General features: G+C 32.7%; 1 protein-coding gene across 2 annotated transcripts; it reads left to right on the top strand.

The window, feature by feature from the left end:
* The first annotated feature begins 6,226 nt into the window (after window positions 1-6,226).
* LOC111022970 (WAT1-related protein At1g25270-like) lies at window positions 6,227-19,615 on the top strand. 2 transcript variants are annotated; one of them, XM_088122392.1, is made up of 8 exons: window positions 6,227-6,360; window positions 7,113-7,157; window positions 15,081-15,143; window positions 15,355-15,471; window positions 17,162-17,414; window positions 18,090-18,248; window positions 18,343-18,494; window positions 19,253-19,615. In XM_088122392.1, exons 3-8 carry the CDS (start codon window positions 15,097-15,099, stop codon window positions 19,440-19,442), a joined length of 918 nt encoding a protein of 305 aa, XP_087978518.1. In that variant the 5' UTR covers window positions 6,227-6,360; window positions 7,113-7,157; window positions 15,081-15,096; the 3' UTR covers window positions 19,443-19,615. The 2 variants fall into 2 exon arrangements, with proteins under 2 accessions (XP_087978518.1, XP_022155995.2); XM_022300303.2 differs by lacking the exons at window positions 6,227-6,360; window positions 7,113-7,157 and adding an exon at window positions 14,720-14,999.
* Window positions 19,616-21,930: the final 2,315 nt, after the last annotated feature.

The following is a 21,930-nucleotide window of genomic DNA, read 5'->3' as shown; positions in this document are numbered from 1 at the left end:
TAAATTAAAAAAAAAAGAAATTCATTTGGTTCAACATATCTATATATAAAATTAACATAGACACAATATTAACCATTAATTCAAAGAAAGATGATCCATATCTTCAAAGAATATAAATATATTACATAAGCTTCAAAATATTAACAATACTTCCTTTCAAATAGAATATTAGCACACATTGAAAAATGCAATATATTAAAAAAATACAGAATTAAAAAAAATGTAAGAAACTACAAAAGATAAAAAACTAAAATACATCAAGCTAAGAAAAGAAGAAAATTAAAATGCAAAAAATTAGAAATAAAAATAAAAAACAATAAAATCAAAAATAAAATCCAGAAATTTAAGAAAATTTATTTGCACAAAATTAAAATTTAGAAAACATAAATGCAGAAAATAAAAAATACAGAAAATTTAAATGCATAGAATTTAAATGTAGAAAATTAAATGCAGAAACTAAAAACAAAGAAAATTAAAATGCATAAAATAAAAATACAGAAAATAAAAGGCAGAAAACTGCTTTTGGATTATGTAATCCAAATAGTAGAAATTCTTAAAACAACTTTTTTAGGGTGTGTTTGGTTGGTGATCTGAAAACAAAAATATGAAAACAAGGAATTCAATGAAAGCAAAGTTGTTTCCAGTGTTTTCAGTTACGTGCTTGGTAGCAGATTTATGAATTGAGTTTCTATATAAAAGATTGTTCAAGGTGTTTAATAGTATATCTGTAAACTAGTATTAGTTATCAACCATATATTTAGTTAAATCTAAAATAATATTAATTGATTTGTTAACATATATGTTACAAATTTTGTATTATTATTATTTTATAATATTATATATATTTTAATATATTATGTTTTACATTTTTTTAGTTTCAACAAAGATGAAATGAGTTTATGACATGATATAATATATTTATCAAAGTTTTTATCTTTCTTAATGTAATTCTGCATTTATAGTTTTCAAATTCAGAATCTGAAACATTGAAAACATAAAAATATTGTTTACAGAATTTCCACTATTTTGATCATAAAATCTGTAAATAGTTTTCAAAAACAAATCTGCCAGACATATATTCATCGAATCCATTAGATTCAGTGAATTTGAAAATAAAATAGAATCTGGATTGCATACCAAACAGGCTCTTATGTTTTCAGTATTTTCACATTTTGAATTCAAAATTTTGATAAATATACTATTATGTTATAAACTCATTTCATTTTTGTTAAAATTAAAACAGATATAATATAATATATTATAAATTAGATAATATTGTAAAATATTAATTCTAACAAAATTTTTATAACATCTGTTGATGCGGAAATTTGGTCTCTTGGGATTCCGTCAAATTCGCACCAATCTTCTAGAATAAAAGGGATCGACGAGGTCTCCAAAGCAAAAGAGCACTAAAGACCGGTGTGGCTCTCACCACACAAGCTTCGATGCTTTATTCAGAATCGGAATTGTCGAATAGGAAGAATAAGATGTTTTTGCATAGAAAATAGTAGAGATTTGTAGCTTACCTCAACTATGAGTATTTTCCTTTTATTTATAGAGGGAAAAACCTAAACCTAGTATCACTAGAATATCTTATCTGAATCTAGGGAGAATTTTGAGGCCATTGGGATATCTTCTCCTTTTGAATATAAGATATCTTCTCCTGAATCTTAAGGTCATCAAGATATCTTCAATTTTTGAATTCCTTAAATAAAGGGAATTTGAATTGCAGAAAATAAAAATTTTCTCATCCATAACAATAGCCACTACTCTCAAAGTTGAAGATAACGAGTTATTCAAAATGTCAGACTTCTGCTTTGAGATTATTTATTTGTTCATGGGCTGCCATTTTTATAAAACAGCCCCCACACCCTTTTGTCGTAGTTAGTTGTCGTTTCACGGTCTGACCTTCTTAGCCCCCATGTTCTTTTGTCGTAGTTGGCTGTAGTCAAGTCTCTTGGGCTCTGCCATACAATTAATTTTAACTGTTTAGGTTTTTTTTTTGTTGGTCTTCTGATATAACTTTTAGTTGGGCCAACGGTACCACCATTGAGTTTCTAACCTATTTGGCTTTTGCCCATGATTTTATACCTCAGGGTTTACTCTTGGGTTTCTAACCTATTTAGTTTCGTCAATGGTTTTATACCCTGAGTTTAGTCGACACCATTAGGTTTCTAACCTATTTGGCGTCTGCTGGTTTTTCATCCTAAGTTTAATCAACACCCATGGGTTTCTAACCTATTTTAGCTTTTGCCAAATTGTTTTATTCCCTGGATTTCATTGATTGGTTTGACTTGTCTGCTTTCTGTTTTAACATTGCTAGGCCTGTATGCATGCCTTTTCAGCATCCTTGGGATTCTCTTCCCTGGTTTCACTGTGGCTTCTAGCTTATCAGCGTGCTTCTAAGTTTGTCTCAGTTCAAGTTCCTTGACTAGCTATTGATTAACTAACACCCAAGATCTGTTTTGGAATTTGTTGATTTGTTCGTTCTAGGTCCTGCCTCAAAACTTATTGATTTGCTTTTCCCTCGGCTACCTCAGGTAGGGGCAGCCCCTGAGACATATGACATTCGTCATCAAAGAGTTGTGGTATGCCTTAAGAATTCATGTTGATTTGTTTCTCTTGAGATCTCCTTGGACCCGAGCAGTTCTCGGTCAATTCGTTGTCAATCGTCTTGACTTTTAGATCTTAGTCATTCCCACAAACGGCGCCAATTGTTGATGCAGAAATTTGGCCTCTTGGGATTCCGTCAAATTCGCATCAATCTTCTAGATTAAAGGGATCGATGAGACCTGCAAAACAGAAGAGCACTAAAGACTGGTGTGGCTCTCGCCACACAGGCTTCGATGCTTAAGTCAGAATCGGAGTAGTCGAATAGAAATAATAAAGTGTTTTTGCATAGCAAAGAGTAGAGATTTATAGCATACCTCAACTATGAGTATTTTCATTCTATTTATAGAGGGACAAACCTAGTATCACTAAGATATGTTATCTGAATCTAGGGAGAATCTTGAGGCCATCGGTAAATCTTCTCTTTTGAGTAAAAGATATTTCTCCTAAATCTTAAGGCCATAAAGATAACTTCTCATTTTGAATTCCTTAAATAAAGAGAATTTTAATTGTAGTAAATAGGGAATTTTTCATCCATAACAACATTTATGTTAATAAATTAATTAATAATATTTTAGATTAAACTAAATATTTAGTTGGTAACACTTACAAATATATTACAAAACATCTTGAATTTATTTTTTTTAAATTGAGATTCAATTTTCAAATCTGCTACCAAACACATGCTTGAAAACAACGAATATAATTTTGTTTTCATTGAATTCTTTGTTTTCAGATCATCAACCAAATGCATCCTAAATACAAAAAACTAAAATTTAGAAAATAGAAATGCATAAAATAAAAATAAATTGAAATGTAGAAAACTAAAATGGAGGAAATTTAGATATAGAGAAACAAGCAGAAAATTCAAATGCATAAAATATAAATGCAAAAACTAAATTGAATAAAATAAAAATAAATTCAAAGGCAAAAAATTGAAATGTAGATAGCTAAAATGAAAAAAAAAATTCAAATTTTTTTGAAGATATAGAATTTGTTGTGATTCTATTTATATTTAGTTTTTTCACCGAAAAAAAAAACTCTTCAAATAATTTTTTCAATCTTTTTTAAAACAAAAAATAATTTTAAATTCATTATCAAACACCTTTAATTACAAAATGAAAAAAAAAATATATATATATAGAAAAGTATAACAATATGTGGAAAACAAAGATGAAAAAAAAAGACACTAATATTTCATTTTGAAGGTCAGTATATTGAAATAAATTTACGAAAGAAATTAATAAAGTTCAATAGAAAACACAATCGAATAAATGTGAAGAGATAGAAACATAAAGCAAAATGAAGAAAATAGTTGAAAAGGTAATGTGAAAATAAATACATGAATATTGAAGAAGGATGCAAAAGAAGATTGAAGAAATATTTAGTGCAGATTCTGAGAGTTTTTTTTAATTCTAGAAAATAGAGCCACGAAGAAGAATGAGACAACTGAAGAAGAAAAAAATAGTTGGCTTAATGATAAGGTTAGGGGTAAATGGAGTCATTTGATGATGTCTGATAGAAGGAATCTAAGAAACTCATCTTTTAAATGGTAATCAATATTGCTTCAAAGAGGGTTTATGAGATGTCCAATATATGCCTCGTCATTTTAGGATAACCACAATCCTAAACGGTAATCAAGATTACTTCAAACCCATATTTGTATGGTGTTAATCTGAAGGCTCAAGTTATCATGAGACTCTTGATGGCTGATCCAACTTTCAGGACCTACCCTCCCTCCTCTAGAAGTTATGCTCTTCTTTCATTCTATATTTCTTTTTAAGAGGAATATTTAGTATCGAGCTGAGCCAAATATAATTAAGTTCTCTTATTTTTTATTAATTTGATTTCATAGAAACTTAAGTGTTCTCGCCATTCAATGATGACTCATTACTTAGCTTCCGAGTTGAACAAAGTTCTGAACTAAACTAACTTCGTGTAATTAGGACTTTGAGACTTTTGACTGAATTAAAGTAAGAATTTTTTGTTTAGTTAGCCTAATCGTCATCTTAAGCTATTCGTCAACATCTCAAACCATTCTTCAAGTTATTCCGAGGCTGGGCTTGTTTAACCTGACGTCTTAACAAATTAATTAATTCAACATTAGGCTTTCAACAAGGATAGAATGCTCGACTGTGTGGGTGGTTGTGGATTTGCACAGACATACGCTTGTTTTCTAAATTTTGAAAAATTTCTTTTTCTTCTAATAGATTTGCATTGGTTGTGTTCCATACTCATCCTTGCCCTCATTTAAATTTTACTTAGAATTAAAAGTGAAATTAAGAGTAAATTTAACTTATAAGTATAAAAATGTCACCACTTTTATTCCTCAGAACGTTGTACAAGACTACTTTACATTTATTGATAATAAATCCTGAGATGTTCAATATTCTAGAGATGAGGCAGCTTGTTGCCATGTAGATCAGCCAAAATGTAGGTGTCGGGCCGAAGTATCTCTTTCACCCTATATGGTCCTTCCCAATTAGGCTTAAATGCTCTAACGTGTTGGAATACTTTTTTGATGACGAGATCATTCGACCTGCAGGCTCGAGGCTTCACTCTCAAGTTGTAGTATCTAACCATACGATTCTCGTACTCTACTACTCGCAATGGAGTTGTTCCTCTTTTCCTCTAAGAGGTCAAGATTCAGGAGAAGAGCTTCGTCATTAGCTCGAATGTCGAAGTCTTCTACACGTAGGGTCAATATTCCAATCTGTACTAGTATGACAGCTTCCGATCGGAACACCAAGCTATATGGAGTCTCGCTCGTAGCTCGGCAAGGTGTTGTTAGGTATGACCATAATACTTTGGGTAGATCCTTGACCTACTGCCCCTTCAGCGACTCCAATTTCATCTTCAACTCACGTTTGATCTTGTTTATCACCTCAACCTGTTTGTTTTCTTAAGGGTGAGTTGAGAATAGGCTGAAATATTTTATGCCGAGCTCTGCACATAATTTTTTGAAGCGGAGATTATTGAATTGCTTGCCAATATCCATGATGAGCGCATACGGTTTACCGAACCGACATACTATGCTTCGCCAGACGAAGTTGGTGATTTTTGCCTCAATTATTGTTGCCAAAGGCTCGACCTCCACCCACTTGATGGAGTAATCAGCTGCAACGATGACATACTTCGTATGCTCCTTGCTAGTTGGAAGTGGGCCGATAAGATCTAAACCCCACTGTGCAAACGGCTAGAGGCTCGAGATTGGAGTCAACAATTCAAGAGGTCAATGTAGAACATTCACGAGCATTGACATCTATCACATTTCTTGGTGGATTTCTAGTATGGTGTACGAGGTGTAAACGGTTCAGTTTGGCTTTATTTTAGAGCCAAACCGACAACAAATTGATAAAAATAATATACTGATATAAAATCGAACTGAGCTGATGTAAGGACCGTTTGTTTTTTTAGTAAAAGAAGAAAATATGGAAATTAAAAAAAGAGAGAGAAAATTGGAATTTTTGAAGTTAAAGTTTGAAGGGTATAATGGTCTTTCAGCTTTTATTAAAAGAGAAAAAAAAGAACAGAATTTTGTTGGATACGTGCGTTTGTTTTTTTTAGTGTGTGACATGTGTTAAGTAATAAAAGAAGAGATAAAACAAAGAAAAGAAAAGGAAAGAAAAAAACAGAAAAGAAAGAAAAGAAGAGGAGGAGAACGAAGAACAAGAAAAAAACAGAGGAGGAAGGAAGATTAAAGTTTAGTTTGTGCAGAATTTGAGATTTTTAGAGGAAGGAGTGAAATTGGTAAGTATGCTTGAGAGTGTGAAAATTGGAATTTAGTTGTGGGTTTTCTTCTTTAAGAAACCCTTTGAATTTGTGAATTAATGGGTTCTTATTGTTATGTTTAAGGAATTGTTTAGAGGAAATAGTGTACTTGCAACTCTCCTTGAACAGAGAGTATAAAGTTCTGCTTTGTGGTCTTTTTTAGGTTTATTGTTGGGAAGTAATGCTGTAAATGGGAAACAAATTGGTTAAAGATGAGATGAGAGGGTTTGAAGATGGAGAAGAATGATAGAGAAAGACCGAGAAATTAAGAGTTAATTTTTGATCTTTTGGGTACAAATTAAGCAGGACTATGTTGGTTTTCGAAGAAATTGCAGAAAAAGAAAGGATAAAAAAAAGGGGGACTGTGAGGGAGAAAGAAGAAAGGGTCGTAGGTATGTGTGAAAGAAGAAGAAGAAGAAGGATTGTTGATGAGGGAGAGATATATAAATTTGTGGATTAAAATTGAATAAGAAAAAGAAAAGAAATTGGATAAAAAATAAATGTGTATTACGTGAGGTGAAGTGAGACAAAGAGAAATTGAAGTGTTGTAGGACCCACTTGTAAGTGTTATGAGAGAGAAAATAAGTGTTTTAATGAAGAGAGAGAATGAGATATAAAATTGGATATGTGGATTAATTTGGTAGATAATGTAATTTATATTGGAAATAAGAATATGTTGAGTTTGTATTGAATTAAGCATGAATTAATTTGGCAGTGGATCGGTATTTCAGGTCAGGCAGAAGTTGGAGTAGATGACGACTCAGTTTAAAGGATTCGTGAGTGGTTATTTTTATTAAACGTTTTCTATTATCTAGTATTACAGAATTTCTGAGAAATTATATATATTATGTATGATTTAGCATTTATGCTAAAAATGAAAGAAAATGCGTTTGTCTGATAATTTAGAAATGTTTATGAGAATCTAGAAATGTTTTACGATTTCAAAGAAATATTCGAGAAAGTTATGAAATATTTTTTTTATACATTTATGAAATGTTATTTAGAAAGAGATTTCATAAATGAATTTTAGAATTTCATGAAATGTTCTTAGAAAGAAAGATTTTAGAAATGGTTCATATTTTATAGCATTTCTCTCGTAGAACCTATAGTCGTAATGTACATCTTATGCACATTATTTTTAACCTACAGTTTTAATATAAATCTTATTCATATTAATTTTATTTGAATCTCATTCAAATAATATCTCTCATAATATATAGTTTTAATTTAAAATTAATTATATATTATAATGTATCAATATACATATATTCCCTTGAGCAATTTGAACAGTTCAAATTATTCCCAAAATTTGATCCTCATTTTACCCGTTATGAGCTAGCAAGGGGACCTAATGGACCTACAGATCAGAAGCTCCAACGATACGAGATTAATCGGTCAAACTTATTGACCGAGTTAATCAACATTCGTCAACCGCAGGTCACTCCACTAAAGACTCGCAGCTGCACTCTTCTTACTTGAGAATATTTTCATGTCCACGCATTATGAAATCTAAATGAGAATGTTTGTTACTTCAGTTTTGTTTAGTTGTTTTAAGAGCTTAATTTCAGTTGTTTATGAAAGAAGTTTTACGAGAATATTTTCTTATTAACCTACCACTCATTGAGCTTCCCAGCTCACTGTTTATCATTTGTTTTTTTGCCCCAAGTTGTACCTGAGTTTCTAAGTTTCAAGGAGGTAGTAGTTTGGCTTCTGCCACCAAGATTAGTTCAAGAGTTGCATATCATTTTGTATGTAATTTCGTTGGTTTGTAAGAAATTTTATCTGCACCCTTTTGATAACAATGAATGTTTAGAATGAATGTAAGAATGATTATTCAGTTGAGATTATTGATTTATTGTGCATCCATTCAGAAATTGTTAGTCAAAATTCAGGCCAAAGTTAAGAAAGAAAATTGACCATAGACTTCTTAGCTAGTAGGGGTCTGTGGTCGGCGCGACTCGTTCTAGGACTAATAGGTGTTTTGGGACGGGTCGTGTCAGTTGAGTCGAGCCGAACCAGACTGTTTATCAATTCCGTCTAACGATTTTTTAACCGATTCGTACGAATACATGAATTTTAGGGTTGCAGATGCAGTATTCACTACCTCAGATCTACCATTGCAACGACACACCGTACTTGCTATAGATCCAATGTGGTGCTTTGCCAGCATGAGAGGAAAGTTAGAGGGGAAGTGAACAGAGGTGAGGGCGGCAGTGATGAGGGAGGGACGGAAGCATCGTTGGCCTGCTCATGCTGGCCAATTTATGCAAATGATGAAGAGAATGAGGGAGAAGATGGAGAAGAGAGAAACTTACCAGTCGAAGAGGTCGAGGAAGGTGATGGACTAGGCAGAAGAAAGATAAGAGTGGTGGAGAGAGTGTTGGTTGACTTTTTACTGCAGAAACATGTGTCGGTAGCCCTGTTTGACCACGTTTTTGATCCATTTCCCATTATTATTTGCCAAAAAGGACCACATATTCTTAAAGTAGAACATACATAGATTATTTCTGCATAAAAGTCAAACTATGGTACTTTAGGAAAAATATGAGATAAATACGGTCAAAGTTGGAAGAAAATAACAGAATTCTGTTTTTTTGCAGAATTGCGCCTGGTGCATTTTTGGAGGGCAATTTGTCAAAACGCACGTTTTGATTAATGAATGGCAAGTAGGACATTTCCCACATGTTCAAAACCGTGAGTCCAAGTCCAAGTGAGGTGGTTAGGTGAATCTCAACCCTTTTCCACCTAAAATGGAGGGGAGTTTCAACCAACCTATGGTGCTATAAAAGGAAGTCATCCATCCCTCAGCAAATCATCCCTTCCATCCTTCATTTCATCTTCTTTTAGATGCTCTCTAGTTGTAGAACACGTTTTTAGGGTTTATGTTCATGTTCTAGTTGTTCATTTCTTCATTTTTCACGCTTTTACCTTTCGTAGTGCTTTTAATTCGAGTTCTTACTTCCGTTCTTTGTTTATTCTATTATTTTAAAGTTCTTTAGCGAGTTTCAACTCCCCTCACGCTCGAGAGAGAAGAGGGTCAAGCTAGAATTCCTTGTACGACTTATTTATTCAGTTAAATTCAATGAAAAATACTTTCTTTATGTTTTCATGCATTTACTTTCATTTAATTATGTTCTAAATTAGTTATCAACCTCCTTGTGGAATGCCTTAGTCAAATGATTTGATTTTCAACACGCTCGGGATGTTGGCCAGATTGCGTCTGGCACTTTTTTGGGTTGGTTTCTAAAAACTTCTCTTTACGTCTTTTTTCCATTTGGCCAGTGGGAACTTGATTTATACACTAAAGCCCAACCTTGGGAAAGGTGAGTTAGGTAAAGTAATAGGAAACCAATATGGGATGTGACTTAGGAATAAGCGCATAAAATATGGTCCTAGGCATAGGCCCTCTGACTCATAATGCAAATGAGTTGGTAGATATTCTCTAGGATTGTAATCACACATAGGAATATGATTGTAGGTTACCCTAGCCTCTGCAGCAATCAAAAGCGGTAGTGAAAGAGTAGAACTCAAATTCCAAGAAAAGTCAGGAATTGCGCCTGGTTCATTTTCCCAACATAGTGTGTTTTCCATGTTTTGCATCAAAACTAAGGTAGGAGACAAGGAGGTTGAGTTTCATTAAATTGCTTGATAGTTAAAACCCCAAACAACAACATTTCACCATTATTTTCTTCCTAAATCACAATTGCATATTTGAACCATTTTACTGGATTACTTGATTTTGAAAAGCAACAAGTCCCTGAGGATTCGACCTTGGATTACTTCCAAGTATTACTTGTGACCGTGTGCACTTGCACGAGTCTCTAAATCTTTTTGAAGGTAGAGAAAATCCCAACAGAGAGCAATTGCACCATGACTAAAGAAGAAAATGGAGAAGAGGATGGTGAAGGGTACAAAGAATAAAAAAGAAAACGTATTCATGGCTTTGAGAGAGAAGATGAGAAAAGAAAAGGGACACGCCTTGCAAATTGGGACAAAGAAGAGATTTTTATCCACTCGATCAGTTTTGTTGCACACCCTTAATGTCGTAGTTAATGGCTGGTGAATAGTAGTAGCCCTATCAAATCTATCTTGGCTACTATTGATCTGGCTCCCAATTGGTTGTCACAAACTCCTTCATGGATCTCTCTCATGACATAGTTCCCTTTGTCCGAATCGAGGCTTCTAATGGCCGACCTTGCAACTTAGTTTCCAAGCCTCGGCCATGTCAGGTGGGACTTTTCCTCTGATGAACTCTTTGATCGGGTTCATCCAATTGAGTGTGTTAGGCTGCACATTGTTGAGAATTCTCTACCTCGATAGATTAGAGAAAGAATTAGACGCTACTTGATACTTTTCTAGAAATTGAGCTATACTCTTATCATGAACCACTTTTGGTTGTTTTAGAGCCTAGGATAACCTACTGTCATATGTCTATGCGTGATTACAATTCTAGAATATGATTATCAACTCATTTATATTTATGGGTTAGAGGACCTATGTCTAGGACCGTGGTTTATGCACTTATGTCTAAGTCACATCCCATATTAATTCCCTATTATTTTAATTAACTTAACCTTTTCAGTATTAGGTTTCAATGTTTAGATCAATTTCCTAGCGACCAACTTAAGAAATCGCTTGAGGAATTAACTAAGAAATGCTCCAGGCGCTACCTGGTTTTTCCGCCCGTGTTAAATTAAATAGATTTTTCTCAGACATTCCGCAGAGAGGTTGAAAACTAAATTAGTGCATAATTAAATAATGAAAAATGCTCAAAGAAATAAGAAAAATATTTTCCATTGATTGAATTTAAAGAATAACCAAGGTACAACTAGCACTGGCTTAACCTTCTTCTCTTTCGAGCTTGAAGGGGGTTAAAACTCGCTAGAAAAAGTTAAAGAAATGTAATAAACAAAACACAAATGAATTGAAACTTGAAATGAATTAAAACAAAGCTTAATAAAGGAATGCGATAAAAGACTAGGTTTGAAAAACAATAAAATGTAAAGAAATAAGAACAAACTAATTTTCGCTTCGAACTAAGACTAAAATGGAGTAAATTTGGTTGATGAATTGTACTGAAGAGACCCCGTCAATTTATAGGGTTTCAATTTATAAGGTTGGAGTAGGTTGAAACTTCTCACCAAAATAGGAGGAACTTGTTGCTTAAGCTTTGAAATTTGTTGAACAAACTTGATTCTTGTCCAAACGAAGTCGATTTTGACTGAGGCAACTGATTTGGGAAAAACCCCTTAAAAAGCGTCAGGCGCTACTTTCCTGCAGAATGGAAAATCATGAGTTTCTGCTATGTTTGACTACAAAATATCTTCTTTTATTACAAATCGTTCCACTTTGCATTTATCCAGAAATAATAAGCTTTTCTCACTATTTAACACTATTTAATCACTTTTCGAAAAATATGAGAGGAAATGAGTCGTTTTCATATCCAAACATACCTAGAAAATAAGTTTTACCATGAAAAGTCAAACTCATCACACATCCATCATCAGTTCAAACTAATTGATGGAGGTGATAAGACTTGATTTAAGGCTAAAAAAGGGTAGGTTTGCATGCTTAAGTAACTTATATTTGGGATGAAAATGTATGTTCATGCATATAATTTAGGAAAAATGTGCATAATTTGTGATTAGGGACTTTGGAATTCAGGTATAGGTAAATGAAGCTTAATTTGTGTAAATATGTTTATTTTGTAAGGAAAAATGAAGATTTATGATCACAATGCGTCAGGCACATTGCAAGGCCAGAATTTTTTCAGTTTCACAATGCTTCAGCCACATTCGATGCTAGATTGTCAAAACGGAAATAACAACTTTTGACCAAGTAATTGGTCCAAGATTTGGTTTTACTCCTAATATCTCTACAACAAGTGGTTGCCAACTTCCCTTGAATTTCTCAAATCCTTGTTACTTCCATGGCCTATAAAAGGAGCCTCCAAGCATCACTTTTACACACCTCATTTCCATGCCTTTGCTTTCCCTTTCTAAATTCTTGTCAACTTTAGCTTTTAAGTTTTAATTTCAGCTTTAAGTTTTGTTCTTCCTTTATTGTTTTTACAATTTTTCCTTGCTTATTTTATTGCAACTCTAGTTATTCTAATTTATGTTCTTCTTTCCCGATTCAATGAAAATGAATTCTTTTGTTATCTTCTTTTGCTATTGCATTTATTTTAATTCCATGAGTAGCTAAATTAATTTTTCCAACCCTCTTACGAATGACTTAGTTTCCATCATTTTAATTACATCTATCAGATAGCACGGCGTTTACGCTCAAATTGCTTATCTTGATTGAGTTAATTAATCTAGTTGATTTTACTTGCTGGCCACTTGTTTAAATCACAACAGTTGAGTTTAATTCTGAAAAGGTTAGAATCAACGAAGTTCATCAAGATAAAATGGGAAGTTACTTAGACATAAGAACTTAAACAAGATCCTAGACATAGGCTCTCTTACCCATTAAACGTAAGTTGAAGTTTTAATTACTTAGGATTCTTCTAGTATTTTACAGACATGTTTTAAATACTGACTTAATCTTCTAAACAAACCAAAGCGGTATGGAATAGGAGTTGAACCAGTTTGCAATTAGAGAGTAAATTTAGTGTGAGATTCTAATAGGTGTAATTCATTTCTCTTCAAACTAGTCAGTAGTATGAGGGTTGGTTTCAAAATTCTATTTTATTAAATTATAAAACGTGCATTTCAACCAATCAATTATTTTTATTCCCAAACTCGATTGCTCATTCCAACAATTTTGCAAAATCAATTTTAAAGAAAAACTAGTCCCTATGGAGACGAACTTGGAATATTTACAGATTATTACTTGTGACAGTGTGCACTTGCACTCGTCCCTCTTGCTATTAAGCAGAGGCGCTACAATGGAGGGATCGTTAATTAGTACTTCTACTGGCATCGACAGTTTCGTAGGCCTATGCCAAGCGAGCTAATGCATCGACATTTGAATTTTAGGATTGAGGTACTTGACGAACGACATAATCCTTGAAATGGGCGAGGAGCTTTTCAAACCTTGTTCAAATATTGCCCCCTTCGACTATCTTTGGCTTGATATTGGTTGACTATGAGTTGAAAGTCGCTGAGGATGAGAAGATGACGGACTCTTATTCCTATGGCTACATGCAACCTCGCAAGCAACACCTCATACTTAACGCATTGTTTGAAGCTCGAAAGTTGAACCTTAGTGCATACTTGAAGCGGAGATCTCCCGAGCCGAGGAGCAGGAAGCTCGCTCTACAACCTTTCTTGCTTGATGAGCCATTGATATGTATAAAGTCCATTGGTCGCAAGTATCAGCCCCCGACCTAACTAGGGTCAGCTTAGTGATGAAGTCTTCCACTGCTTGACCGTTTTTAGTATTGTCCGAGGTTCAAAGTTTATGTCGTATTCATTCAATTACGATGCTCATTTTATGAGACGAGACTTGCCTCAAATGAAAGTTGGTCAGAACAGTTATCTGATGGGAAAAGTAGGGTCTTAGTCATCCAACTTTAGTAACTAAAGCTAAAGCAAGCTTTTCAATACACGGATACCGAGCTTTGGCGTCGCTCATGGACTTGCTGTGTAGTAAACTAGACTCTGCCGGTCTTCCTCTTCTCTAATAAGAGCAAAATGAACTGTTCTTTCCGAAACGGCTAAGTACAAATATAACTTATCACCCGACATTTCACTTTATTATGGCATAGGTGATCACTTATAATTAAATATCTTATAGTTAAATATTCTTTTAACCAATAATTCTTTCTAAATCGCTCCCAAAGCCTGCCTTGGGATATTTGATCTATAATTTTACTAAAAAATAAGAAAACATATTTTTTTAATATTAAAAGTTCTTAATCACATTATTAGTTATAATATAGTAATATTTTAATATCACATCAATACAAATTATAAAGAATTCTGATAATTAATTATCAGAAATATTCTTGTTGGTTACCAAGTTTATCTTAATTGAAAAGTAGTGCTCCACTGGTAAAAACTTCGGAAAACATTTAGAAGAAATTTGAATGGTACACATATTACTTATTGGGATCGAAATTATGTATTTAAGCCTAAAACATCAATACAAACTCTTTTTTCTTAATAACTTTTTTTTGGTAAGGTTGGAAAGGGATTGATTTGGTAACGTCTGGAATTGTGAATGAGAGAAATCTCGAAGAAATGCAAGAAATTGCCAACCTTACGCACTTTACATGTCATCCATTGCAAAAGAAGTGATGTAAGACATTTGATATGTGTTCAATGTTTCTCCTTCGTCATTGTCAATAAATACTTCACACTCTTACAATTTCTAAACAACAGCCTTTTTTGCATTTGGGTTTTCCATTTTTGCATATAAAGTTTAAGCTGCAAAAACCCAATGGGATTGAGGTCGGAGTCGGGGTCGGGGTCGGGATCGGGTGCAAGGATATGCAATGGCTTGCATGGTGCCAAACCCGCCATTCTAATGGTTGTGGTTCAGATGGTTTTTGCGGGGGTTAATGTTCTATACAAATTAGCTGTTAATGATGGAATGAGTTTGAAGATTATGATTGCTTTTCGTTTTATATTTGCCTCCATTTTCATCCTTCCTCTTGCCTTCTTTGTTGAAAGGTTTTTCTCCTTTTTTATTTCTCTTACATATAGTGTTCACTTCTATTATTATTAAATTGTTTTTTACCTTGTTCATTACAGAAATAAAAGGCCAAAGATGTCGTGGTCGATACTCTTATATGGATTTTTCTCAGGATTATTTGGGTAAGTAATTGAACGGAGAATATAATTAAATATATAAACATAAACCTAGTTCAACAATAAAAAATAATTGGAGTAAAGATCAATAACTTATAAAATCGTAATAAATATTTTATTTATTAAATATGTAAAGGTGAGAAGATAAATACTTTAACAGTAAAAGTTAATTATCGACAGTAATATTGTAATAGAAACACGATTTGGTGACGTGCAGGGGAACGTTGAGTCAAAATTTATACGTTCAGAGTCTGGCGATGACGTCAGCAACATTCGTGTCAGCCATGCAGAATCTGTGTCCAGCCATTACCTTCCTTCTCGCCCTCTCCTTCAGGTAAAAATAATAAATGCACTTCTCTGATAAGCTTTTGTTTTAACAAATGATTTTTTATTTTTTTTAAATCTATAATTTACAACATTTTAAAATTACTTTTTCCTATTAAATTCTAGCGTCACATTCAATTCCATTCAAATTAAATTCGCATGATGATATGAATTACTGATTTGTAAATTCTGAAGTAAATTGACACACATGAGTTGTTATTTTATGTGTCTCATATATTGAATTGTGTAAATTCAATTGACATGAAGGTAAAATTTGTGAATGACTTATATATCAATTTTGTTGGAACTCAAATGGATGAAATTGAATAGTTGACAAATTCATAAATTAGAGTGGTGTTTGGAATCTTGCTATAGAATAGCATTAATTAACGTAAGGAAAAAAAACCTTAAATGAAGGCTAAATATAAATTTAAATCTCTAATATTTGTTATATTTTTCAATCTTGTCTCCAATATTGTAAAGTTTTATGTTTGAATTTATTCACATTCTTATTATGACTAGACATTAAAACATGATATATACATAAAATTTAAAAAGGTTATCTAAACTGGTATTAATTGGTAGTATAATACGATTTTATTATAACGTCGATTCATTTCAAGTCAAGTAAGTACAAAGTAAAATAAACTAGTTAAATTGAATTTTTTATACCGTATAGATATGTTCATAATACAAATTAACAAAATACATTTTGATATCACATCCTCATTTTTGTTAATAAAAAATCAAATATACATGAATAATGAGATCGAGACTTTTAAATTAAAAAAAGGACTCACATACTTAGAGATTAAACTATATATTTAACTTATAAAAATAAATGAATTGTAAAAAAACATGTAAATATATGAGTAACTTTTTCCAAAACTTTAGAATAGTTTTGATTGATCTCAAGTCTACTTGGCTTTAGTAGAAGGTCTTTCTACTTTGGGAGAAGCCACCAAAACATTTTTTTTTTTGGAAAAAAAGAAAAGAGTTCAGATTTATTTCACTTTAAAAAGTAAGTGGGGACGAAAGAGAAGGGAAGACGGATGCCATTTTACATGTGATGTAAGCATCCACTACACATAACATATACCATAGGAACTCAATTCAGTTTTGGATTGAAAATGAAAAAACAGAAACTAACAAAGAAAAGCTAAAAGAGGTTAAAAATTGGATGACACGAAAATCTCCATTAACTCAACTCAAATCATTTTGGGTTGGATTATAAATTTATTTGGTTCCATTGGATTCAAATAAATGAAAATTCTATAGCTTAGTTTGGTTCAGTAGTTCACCTAAAGTAAATTTAGGTTGAATCGAACTAACTCGAATTTATTATTTATTTTAAAATGTTTTACTTACCATAAAATTAATGTTATTTTAATTTTATTCTATTCATTAATTCTTTATAAATGATTTATTCTCCAAAAATTTTGAAATGTAATTTTTAAATTTTTTGAATAATTTTTTTAATGTTAGAAAATATGTAAATAAATACTTAAGATATTAATATTAAAATAAAATATTTTATGATTAGATTAAATCGAGTTCATTATCTAATAAAGACCGTTTGAGTCGAATAAATATAAGTGACTTGGTCTGAAAGAGTCAACCAAATCTAATCCATGGAACGAGGCAATGAAATTAATATTATTGAAATTAATTTAATTGATAAAGGTTTTTAATATATATAGGATGGAAAAGTTGAACATAAGGAGGAGGGAAGGGGTGGCCAAAGTGTTGGGAACATTAGTGGGAATCGGTGGGGCCATGTTTCTCACTTTCTACAAAGGCTTCGAGATTCGCATTTGGACTACGCACGTTGACTTTCTCAATGATCGACACGTGGCACATGCTCCGGAAAACGCTCATAATTACAACCCATTGCTTGGATGTCTCTTGGCCGTCGCCAGCTGCGTCTCTTACTCTTTCTGGCTCATCCTCCAGGTTAATCGCCAAAACTTTTAACTGTTGAGTATTTCTTTTTTTTTTTTTTAGTTTTTATGTGTTAATATTTTTTAAATATATTTTTAGTGTTGGTAAATCTTAAAATCGACTTCTGATAAATTTACATGATTTGATTGTGATACTTATTGAATTTGTATAAATTTAGAGGAGAAATTATATTATAACATCGTATGAAAAAGTTTATAATTTCCCTTTATTTTAGTATTTGCTAAATACAAGAGATTAAATTGAATTTTTTCAAATATAAAGAATTAAGTTTAAAAAACAACGAAACATTAGGGACTAAAACATTTGGTCTTTAATCAATTAAGTTTTCAAAATATATTATATATTTCTAAACTTCAATTTGTGAATATTGTTCTATAAATAATGACTTGATATTGTTCAAAATGCGACTAAAATTTTACACGTATACAAGTGAGAGACAACATCTTTATTGATATAAGATCTTCTGAGTAGCAAAGGATAAAGGCTTATGCTGTGATACATCACTCCAAACAAAGAGAGGATATAATTATCCAGCTGCCACCATTGTGTTAAAATTCAGACATAATTGTAAAATTGTAATTAAAGTTTAGAAATTAAAAAGAGGCAAATTTTGATTGTGAACATGGATGATTTATTGAAGAGTTAAATTTATGGTTGCGGGTGCAGACAAAAATGACGGAAATATACCCGTGCCACTACTCGAGCACGGCGCTGATGTGCGTAATGGGAGCAATTCAGGGAGTGGCAATATCAATGTGCGTGGAGAGGGACTGGAAGCAATGGAAACTTGGCTGGAATATCAGGCTCCTCACAGTGGCATACGCCGTAATTTCAACTTTGTTTTCTCTTTCTTAATATTAGCCTGAAATTGAATTTATATTTATTTATAATTAATTAGTTACCGTGCACTCGGATGCAGGGAATCGTGGCTTCAGGAGCCGTAGTAGTGATAATGGCGTGGTGCGTACGCGCGAGAGGCCCGTTGTATGTTTCGGTTTTCAGCCCTCTCATGCTCCTGCTCGTAGCTATTGCAGGATCTCTCTGTCTCGACGAAAAATTACACCTTGGCAGGTACACTTTCCTAAACTGTAAATTTCATTTTTATATTTAATTTGTTAATTTTAACCATCTTAAATGTCACAAAAGGTTAATTCGTGTAAAGTTAAAAAGCATGATGATTCGAAAATATTTGGCTCATTAACAGTAATGATCAATCTTGTTTTCACTACCACTGAATGTTTGACAACTAAGTGAAAGAAATGTAAAAATTAATGAGTTGTCATTTTTTTTAGTGGGGGTGAGGATAAACTTTGATCCTCATTATTAATGAGCCAAATATTTTCAAATGATACAAGCCAATTCGAGTATAGTTTAGTTGATAAAATATCTATTGCTATATCAGAATTTAAAAAGTAACCATTTTTGTTCCTAAATATTCATAATGTCTATTTTAATTATGGTACTTTAAAAAAAAAAAAACAACTATTTTAGTCATGGTTAGATATTATTGTTCTACCTAAAATTTAGGTACTTAATACTCCGCTTAAATGCATGCTGTACTCACTCTAACTTGTTAGTACACATGTTATGATATTAATATGTTATAATCAAAATAAAAGCAAGGATAAGAAATGGTTACTTTTTTAAAATTCAACAACTAAAATAGACCTTTCAAAAATTTGAGAACCAATATAGAACAAACCTGAAAGGTTATTGACCAAAATAAAAATTTTTAAAATTTAGGGAGCACTTTTTTGAATAATTTTGATGTAGACCTTTATATTTATGTGACATTAATGAGTTTTGTTTGTGTTTGGAGTAAATTGCAGTGTAATTGGAGCAGTGTTGATTGTATGTGGTTTATACATGGTGTCGTGGGGCAAAAGCAAAGAGATGAACAGCAGTCTTCAATTAGCAACAGCTGAAAGCGTTGGGGAACTCGAATTAAAAGACGTTGTGGTTACGACTCCAAAGCCTCAAAATGACTGCCTCAAGAATAACAGCACCACTAGTACTTGAATAAAATGTTAAAGTTACACTAAATATATGTTTTAGTCCTAGAGTGTTTTTTCAATTTTATCTCCGATCTTTTAAAGTTTTAATTTCATATCTAATGTATCGTATTTTTAAGTTTGAAAGGAACTAATCCGTTGCTAAAACCTAAATTATTATCAATAAATCCATTTATGAACCTCAAAATTATTGATGGGATTGTAGTGGCTGGTTAAAAAGTAAGTTAAGTCGAGAGCTTGAAATTGCAACATTATAAAAATAGTAAGTTATCAAAATAAAGAGGTGACAAAATGATGTTTTTAATGTAGTTCTTCGATTTTTAACCTACTCTACGAGATCATGCCCAACAAATAAGATTAATATACCAAAAATTAGTAATTTAATTAATATTGACTTATGCATAAAAAAACTCCATTTTTCGAGGAGAAGCCGACGAAGAAGAAGTCGAACCTTACGTCTCACTGAGTTAGGGGAATATTCATTGCTGCTGAAGCTTCCTTACTCAATTGGCTACATTTCTTCTCTACCCATTCTTCTCTTTTATTTTGTTATGAACTAAACCGGGGGGATGAACTCACTGTAGCTCTCATCTATTTATGTTTTAGTAACTCATATGTATTTGTGATGATTTAATAGAGGTGTTTTTATTCTTTCATCTTACTAATTTTGTTTGGCCAACATTATTAGTTTGTTATGCTCACTTTAGGCTTGGGAAAGTCTGTGTTGTGTGTTTGCCTCTATTTGACTTAGATTTCTCTCTTTGAAGTAGAATGGTGAGTACTCAGGGATGAGACTCAACCTTTCGTGCCTATAAACCGTATGTATTGCTTGTTTAGTCTACAACGAGCCGTTAGGGTTAAACATGTTCTGGTATCTCGGGAGAGAGCCATATCTATTTGGGCATTCAACATTTTGAGTTTAGTAGTGTATAACTAGACGTGAGTTAGAGCATTAGAGTGATTCCCCCTCGATTTACCTTCATATCGCATCTTTTTTACATTTTCTGCTTGTTTTCCGTTTTCGGATGCACCAGAGCAGAATCGCATAATATTTATGTGTTTGTCAATTTACTGTTTTTATTAATTTCCTTTACAGCATCCATACAACTTTAATATTTTATTTTTAGTTTTGCTTTTTGGTATTATAATTTACTATTTCAAGTAAAATTGTAATCCCCGTGGAGACGACATTGTTTTTATACTACAACGGATTAGTTTGGTGCATACTTGCACCAATTTTCTCCTAGTTGTTGTTGGGTACTCTGTCCTAAAACTTGTAGTTTGTAAACAGTGAACATTAATGTGAGGTTATTCAGACAAGTGTTGTTAAATGAAAGTGAATTTGTTTTTTAATAAATCCAATAAACTACGAACCCTTGGCTATTATAATGAATACTTGGACTTTATGTGAAGACATAAACTGGATCAAGTTCAAGTAAATAGCCTAAACAGTCTATAGTACATGGATCAAGTTGGGTACCTTTTCCTGGAGACACTATTGAATACGGTCCGCTTTATGATTGTTACAAATGTTGTAAGGTGTCATAAACAAAGTGATCCTGATTAGTTCGTGTAGAAACATGTGAGCGGGGGTGTTCTACACAATGAGATTGTGTAAGACTGACCCTGAAATAATCACTGTTACGTATTAACACCGTTTACGGATAACACTGATTAATTTCGTTTATCGATGACCTAAATAACTTGATCTAAATCCTGAGCCATCTATGAACTCCTATTTATTCAGGATTCTCCGTTGATCTACATAGGTGAGAGTAAGCTCATCAGCGCTGCTCAATATGCCTCCCATTTCAGGGATAAGACTGGGTAGATAGCTGAGGACATAGAATTAGCAAGACGGAATTCACTCCTACCCAATTTAGGGATAGTAGAGAGGTTGTTCCCTTAAGGGCTGATCTCGGGTCTTGAACAAGGTGCCCCATCCTCTCACTGGCCCGAGAGGAATTGGATTTAGTGATTTGATCCTAAATCAATTGTTCATTAGAGGGATAGTGGTACTTAAAGAGAAAAGATGTAACTTAGGGGTAAAACGGTTTTTTTCGACCTAGCTGAGGTTACGAACGGCCTGTGAAGGATCAACTTACCGATCATGGTTATATCGGATGGACACAAATATATCTACAGTGAGGGGAGTGCATCTACAGGCTATAGGGGACAGTCTTGTTAGTTAACGAATGTTGATTAACTAAGTTAAAGAGTTTGACCGGTTAGTCTCGAATCGTTGGAGCCCATGATCTGTAGGTCCAACGGGTCTCCATTCTAGCTCATAAAGGATAAAATTGATGAACTAGGTGAAGCAAGAATTTGAAGTGTTCAAATTCGATTTTTAAGGAAATATTGTATTTTATATGAGATATAATATATAATCTAATTGATATTTAATTATTATGGAGACTATGACTTATTTAAATTAGTTTTAAATAAGTTCGAAGAATGAAAAAGAGTTGTAATTTGATTAATGTGATTAATCAACC

The sequence above is a fragment of the Momordica charantia genome, assembly GCF_013281855.1.
Source record: "Momordica charantia cultivar OHB3-1 chromosome 4 unlocalized genomic scaffold, Mcharantia_2.0 BLBB01000004.1, whole genome shotgun sequence".
NCBI lineage: Eukaryota > Viridiplantae > Streptophyta > Magnoliopsida > Cucurbitales > Cucurbitaceae > Momordica > Momordica charantia.
The sequence above is the reverse complement of the archived record's forward strand: the minus strand, read 5'-3'. Positions and strand labels throughout refer to the sequence as shown.